This window comes from Lissotriton helveticus, chromosome 1_1 (assembly GCF_964261635.1).
Source record: "Lissotriton helveticus chromosome 1_1, aLisHel1.1, whole genome shotgun sequence".
NCBI classification, from domain to species: Eukaryota; Metazoa; Chordata; class Amphibia; order Caudata; family Salamandridae; genus Lissotriton; species Lissotriton helveticus.
In genome coordinates, this window is record NC_136057.1 from 1,704,468,511 (window position 1) to 1,704,476,032 (window position 7,522).

Here is a 7,522-nt window from a genome sequence, read left to right on the forward strand (position 1 = left end):
AGACTGAGGGGGCGTCCCCCCTGACATTAGCACAGACTGAAAGAGCATCTCTCTAACACCACCACAGACTGAGGGGGCGTCCCCCCTGACATTAGCACAGACTGAGGGAGCATCTCTCTAACACCAGTACAGACTGAGGGGGCATCCCCCTGACATTAGCACAGACTGAGGGAGCATCTCTCTAACACCACCACAGACTGAGGGGGTGTCCCCCCTGACATTAGCAGAGACTGAGGGAGCATCTCTCTAACACCAGCACAGACTGAGGGAGCATCTCTCTAACACCAGCACAGACTGAGGGGGCATCCCCCCTGACATTAGCAGAGACTGAGGGAGCATCTCTCTAACACCACCACAGACTGAGGGGGCATCCCCCCTGACATTAGCACAGACTGAGGGAGCATCTCTCTAACACCACCACAGACTGAGGGAGCATCTCTCTAACACCAGCACAGACTGAGGGGGCATCCCCCCTGACATTAGCAGAGACTGAGGGAGCATCTCTCTAACACCACCACAGACTGAGGGGGCATCCCTCCTGACATTAGCACAGATTGAGGGAGCATCTCTCTAACACCACCACAGACTGAGGGAGCATCTCTCTAACACCAGCACAGACTGAGGGGGCATCCCCCCTGACATTAGCAGAGACTGAGGGAGCATCTCTCTAACACCACCACAGACTGAGGGGGCATCCCCCTGACATTAGCACAGACTGAGGGAGCATCTCTCTAACACCACCACAGACTGAGGGGGCGTCTCTCTAACACCGCCAAAGACTGAGGGGGCGCCCCCCCCTGACATTAGCACAGACTGAGGGAGCATCTCTCTAACACCAGCACAAACTGAGGGGGCATCCCCCTGACATTAGCACAGATTGAGGGAGCATCTCTCTAACACCACCACAGACTGAGGGGGTGTCCCCCCTGACATTAGCACAGACTGAGGGAGCATCTCTTTAACACCACCACAGACTGAGGGGGCGTCCCCCCTGACATTAGCACAGACTGAGGGAGCATCTCTCTAACACCACCACAGACTGAGGGGGCGTCCCCCCTGACATTAGCACAGACTGAAAGAGCATCTCTCTAACACCACCACAGACTGAGGGGGCGTCCCCCTGACATTAGCAGAGACTGAGAGAGCATCTCTCTAACACCACCACAGACTGAGGGGGCGTCCCCCTGACATTAGCACAGACTGAAAGAGCATCTCTCTAACACCACCACAGACTGAGGGGGCGTCCCCCCTGACATTAGCACAGACTGAGGGAGCATCTCTCTAACACCAGTACAGACTGAGGGGGCATCCCCCTGACATTAGCACAGACTGAGGGAGCATCTCTCTAACACCACCACAGACTGAGGGGGTGTCCCCCCCTGACATTAGCAGAGACTGAGGGAGCATCTCTCTAACACCAGCACAGACTGAGGGGGCATCCCCCTGACATTAGCACAGACTGAGGGAGCATCTCTCTAAGACCACCACAGACTAAGGGGGCGTCCCCCCTGACATTAGCAGAGACTGAGGGAGCATCTCTCTAACACCAGCACAGACTGAGGGGGCATCCCCCTGACATTAGCACAGACTGAGGGAGCATCTCTCTAACACCACCACAGACTAAGGGGGCGTCCCCCCTGACATTAGCACAGACTGAGGGAGCATCTCTCTAACACCACCACAGACTGAGGGGGCGTCCCCCCTGACATTAGCACAGACCGAGGGAGCATCTCTCTAACAACACCACAGACTGAGGGGGCGTCCCCCCTGACATTAGCACAGACTGAGGGAGCATCTCTCTAACACCAGCACAGACTGAGGGGGCATCCCCCTGACATTAGCAAAGACTGAGGGAGCATCTCTCTAACACCACCACAGACTGAGGGGGCGTCTCTCTAACACCACCACAGACTGAGGGGGCGTCCCCCCCGTCCCCCATGACATTAGCACAGACTGAGGGAGCATCTCTCTAACACCACCACAGACTGAGGGGGCGTCCCCCCTGACATTAGCAGAGACTGAGGGAGCATCTCTCTAACACCAGCACAGACTGAAGGGGCATCCCCCTGACATTAGCACAGACTGAGGGAGCATCTCTCTAACACCACCACAGACTGAGGGGGCGTCTCTCTAACACCACCACAGACTGAGGGGGCGTCCCCCCTGACATTAGCACATACTGAGGGAGCATCTCTCTAACACCACCACAGACTGAGGGGGCGTCCCCCCTGACATTAGCAGAGACTGAGGAAGCATCTCTCTAACACCAGCACAGACTGAAGGGGCATCCCCCTGACATTAGCACAGACTGAGGGAGCATCTCTCTAACACCACCACAGACTGAGGGGGCATCCCCCCTGACATTAGCAGAGACTGAGGGAGCATCTCTCTAACACCAGCACAGACTGAGGGGGCATCCCCCTGACATTAGCACAGACTGAGGGAGCATCTCTCTAACACCACCACAGACTGAGGGGGCGTCCCCCCTGACATTAGCACAGACTGAGGGAGCATCTCTCTAACACCACCACAGACTGAGGGGGCGTCCCCCCTGACATTAGCAGAGACTGAGGGAATACCTCTCTAACACCACCACAGACTGAGGGGGTGTCCCCCCTGACATTAGCACAGACTGAGGGAGCATCTCTCTAACACCAGCACAGACTGAGGGGGCATCACCCTGACATTAGCACAGACTGAGGGAGCATCTCTCTAACACCACCACAGACTGAGGGGGCGTCTCTTTAACACCACCACAGACTGAGGGGGCGTCCCCCTGACATTAGCACAGACTGAGGGAGCATCTCACTAACACCACCACAGACTGAGGGGGCGTCCCCCCTGACATTAGCACAGACTGAGGGAGCATCTCTCTAACACCACCACAGACTGAGGGGGCGTCTCTCTAACACCACCACAGACTGAGGGGGCGTCCCCCCCAGACATTAGCACAGACTGAGGGAGCATCTCTCTAACACCACCACAGACTGAGGGGGCGTCCACCCTGACATTAGCAGAGACTGAGGGAACATCTCTCTAACACGACCACAGACTGAGGGGGTGTCCCCCCTGACATTAGCACAGACTGAAGGAGCATCTCTCTAACACCACCACAGACTGAGGGGGCGTCTCTCTAACACCACCACAGACTGAGGGGGTGTCCCCCCTGACATTAGCACAGACTGAGGGGGCATCCCCCTGACATTAGCACAGACTGAGGGAGCATCTCTCTAACACCACCACAGACTGAGGGGGCGTCTCTCTAACACCACCACAGACTGAGGGGGCGTCCCCCCTGACATTAGCACAGACTGAGGGAGCATCTCTCTAACACCACCACAGACTGAGGGGGCGTCCCCCCTGACATTAGCACAGACTGAGGGAGCATCTCTCTAACACCACCACAGACTGAGGGGGCGTCTCTCTAACACCACCACAGACTGAGGGGGCGTCCCCCCCAGACATTAGCACAGACTGAGGGAGCATCTCTCTAACACCACCACAGACTGAGGGGGCGTCCACCCTGACATTAGCAGAGACTGAGGGAACATCTCTCTAACACCACCACAGACTGAGGGGGTGTCCCCCCTGACATTAGCACAGACTGAAGGAGCATCTCTCTAACACCACCACAGACTGAGGGGGCGTCTCTCTAACACCACCACAGACTGAGGGGGTGTCCCCCCTGACATTAGCACAGACTGAGGGGGCATCCCCCTGACATTAGCACAGACTGAGGGAGCATCTCTCTAACACCACCACAGACTGAGGGGGCGTCTCTCTAACACCACCACAGACTGAGGGGGCGTCCCCCCTGACATTAGCACAGACTGAGGGAGCATCTCTCTAACACCACCACAGACTGAGGGGGCGTCCCCCCTGACATTAGCAGAGACTGAGGGAGCATCTCTCTGACACCAGCACAGAGTGAAGTGGCATCCCCCTGACATTAGCACAGACTGAGGGAGCATCTCTCTAACAGCACCACAGACTGAGGGGGCATCCCCCCTGACATTAGCACAGACTGAGGGAGCATCTCTCTAACACCACCACAGACTGAGGGGGCGTCCCCCCTGACATTAGCAGAGACTGAGGGAATATCTCTCTAACACCACCAAAGACTGAGGGGGTGTCCCCCCTGACATTAGCACAGACTGAGGGAGTATCTATCTAACACCAGCACATACTGAGGGGGCATCACCCTGACATTAGCACAGACTGAGGGAGCATCTCTCTAACACCACCACAGACTGAGGGGGCGTCTCTCTAACACCACCACAGACTGAGGGGGCGTCCCCCTGACATTAGCACAGACTGAGGGAGCATCTCTCTAACACCACCACAGACTGAGGGGGCGTCCCCCCTGACATTAGCACAGACTGAGGGAGCATCTCTCTAACACCACCACAGACTGAGGGGGCGTCTCTCTAACACCACCACAGACTGAGGGGGCGTCCCCCCCAGACATTAGCACAGACTGAGGGAGCATCTCTCTAACACCACCACAGACTGAGGGGGCGTCCCCCCTGACATTAGCAGAGACTGAGGGAACATCTCTCTAACACCACCACAGACTGAGGGGGTGTCCCCCCTGACATTAGCACAGACTGAGGGAGCATCTCTCTAACACCAGCACAGACTGAGGGGGCATCACCCTGACATTAGCACAGACTGAGGGAGCATCTCTCTAACACCACCACAGACTGAGGGGGCGTCTCTCTAACACCACCACAGACTGAGGGGGCGTCCCCCCTGACATTAGCACAGACTGAGGGAGCATCTCTCTAACATTGACACAGACCGAGTGACCTCATCCCTCTAACACTAACATAGATTGAGCCCCCATCTCTCTAACACCAGACATTGGCACTCACATGCTTTCTTCCTGACGTGGCACTCCGACACTCTCTTCCTATCATGGACACACAGACACTCTCTTCCTATCATGGGTACACAGACAGTCTCCTACAGACATTGGCACTCAGACCCTCTCTCTTCCTGACAGGGGCACTCACAATGGCGTAACGAAACTTGAGGGGGCCTGGAGGTACAGAGAGGGCGACTCCGGATTTCATCAGGAGCTTGCAGGCCAGCGTACCCCCTCTTCCTGACATCATCTCTCAACCCCTCTCTTCCTCCTTCCCCACGCCCCCCCCTCCACCCCACCTCAGCCCACCTGCAACTCGTCACTCGGTACCCACCCCGAAGCAGTCCGGGGTCCTGACGCTGCTTTTCCGGCCAAACGCTCGGAAAAGTCCTTCTATTCGCTTTCTCGGCTTCATGGAGAACGGGAGAGGGGCGCGGGTCCAGCCCCACCCGACTCAGCACGCCGTCCTTCCAGCAGCCCTGCTAACACCGGCTCCAGACACACAGCTCCAAGCGGACCCTCCGACAGGGCGCAGAGAGGGGCTGGCACCGACGGGGAGAGGGCCCAGTTCGAGCCTCGGTGCCAGCAGGCCTGCCCGGGTCGCCTCCAGCGTAGCTTCGGCTCAAGGAGGCAGCCAAGGTGTGCCCGACCCCGAGGAAGGACGTGATGACGATGGAAACAATGACGGGCTAGGCCCGGGCCTCTGCTGTCGGAACCACGGGACGAGGCCTCGGCTTCCTGAAATTCAAATCTCATTTCCTTCCCAAGTAACTTCACTCAGAGGAGACCCGCCAATCACAACACGGAGTCAGAGGAGCCGGGAGAAAGGCCTGCTTGACTTCAGCAGTCGGGAAGAGTGCTGGCAGGAAGGCCTTCCAAAGTGCAAGACCTCTAGCAATGGCTGGTCCCGTCCCACCATGATAGACTGGTCCCGTCCCACCATGATAGGCTGGTCCCGTCCCACCATGATAGGCTGGTCCCGTCCCACCATAATAGGCTGGCCCCGTCCCACCATGATAGGCTGGTCCCGTCCCACCATGATAGGCTGGTCCCGTCTCACCATGATAGACTGGTCCTCTCCCACCAAGATAGGCTGGTCCCGTCCCACCATGATAGACTGGTCCCATCCCACCATGATAGGCTGGTCCCGTCTCACCATGATAGACTGGTCCTCTCCCACCAAGATAGGCTGGTCCCGTCCCACCATGATAGGCTGGCCCCGTTTCACCATGATAGGCTGGTCCGTCCCATCATGATAGACTGGTCCCGTCCCACCATGATAGGCTGGTCCCGTCTCACCATGATAGGCTGGTCCCGTCCCACCATGATAGGCTGGTCCCGTCCCACCATGATAGGCTGACCCCGTCTCACCATGATAGGCTGGTCCCGTCCCACCATGATAGGCTGGTCCTGTCCCACCATGATAGGCTGGTCCCATCCCACCATGATAGACTGGTCCTATCCCACCATGATAGGCTGGTCCCGTCCCACCATGATAGGCTCGTCCCGTTCCACCATGATAGGCTGGCCCCGTTCCACCATGATGGACTGGCCCCGTCCCACCATGATAGGCTGGTCCTATCCCACCATGATAGGCTGGTCCCGTCCCACCATGATAGGCTCGTCCCGTTCCACCATGATAGGCTGGCCCCGTCCCACCATGATAGGCTGGTCCCGTCCCACCATGATAGGCTGGTCCCGTCCCACCATGATAGGCTGGTCCTGTCCCACCATGATAGGCTGGTCCTATCCCACCATGATAGGCTGGTCCCATCCCACCATGATAGGCTCGTCCCGTTCCACCATGATAGGCTGGCCCCGTTCCACCATGATAGACTGGTCCCGTCCCACCATGATAGGCTCGTCCCGTTCCACCATGATAGGCTGGCCCCGTCCCACCATGATAGGCTGGTCCCGTCCCACCATTATTATTATTATTATTATTATTATTACATTTCTTAAGCGCACAGCTACCCGTAGGTTTCCCGGCGCTAGGCATATAAAACAGTATACAAAATGGGGGGGGCGTCTAATCAGCAGTCTTACATATTGAAAAGCCAGGTCTTAATTCCCTTACGGAAAGTCAAGAAGCACATTTCAGAACGCAGAGGGGGGGGTAAAGAGTTCCAAAGAGAGGGAGCCAGCAGAGAAAATGAGCGACCTCCCATTTTTGCTCTCTTGATACGCGGTATCCTGAACTTATTCTGGGTGGAAGACCTGAGTGTGCGAGGTGGAAAATATTGCTGCACCAGAACAGATAGGTAATGTGGAGCTTTTCCAGTCATGATTTTATGCATAAAACATAGTGCCTTAAATTTGGCCCTGCTCTCGATCCGCAGCCAATGTAGTTTACGCATGTAAGACGAGGCTGAGGTTCTGGCGGGTAGGTTACAAATAAGGCGAACAGCCATATTTTGTACCACCTGGTACTTCTTGGTTACCTCCTTGCAGGCACCCAGAAGTAAGATGTTACCATAGTCCAGGCGTGAGATGACAAGAGCCTGGACTACAGTTCTCAGGGTGTCAGCAGGCAGCATCCACGAGATTTTCCTCAGCCACCTAAGGATGGTGGTACAGGTGGCGGAGAATTTCACAACGTGTTGCCTGAAGGACAATTGATTGTCCAGGAGGACCCCAAGATTACGAGCAGTAGTA

The 7,522-nt window shown here is 56.6% G+C and overlaps 1 protein-coding gene across 1 annotated transcript in view; it reads right to left on the bottom strand.

Moving 5' to 3' along the window:
• TNS2 (tensin 2) overlaps positions 1-5,519 on the bottom strand; it is a 345,025-nt gene extending 339,506 nt beyond the window's left edge. Inside the window, exon 1 of the mRNA XM_078689072.1 lies at positions 5,202-5,519. Coding sequence (XP_078545198.1) covers positions 5,202-5,282 — 81 coding nt within the window. The 5' untranslated portion in view covers positions 5,283-5,519. The remainder of the gene's footprint in view (positions 1-5,201) is intronic.
• Positions 5,520-7,522: the final 2,003 nt, after the last annotated feature.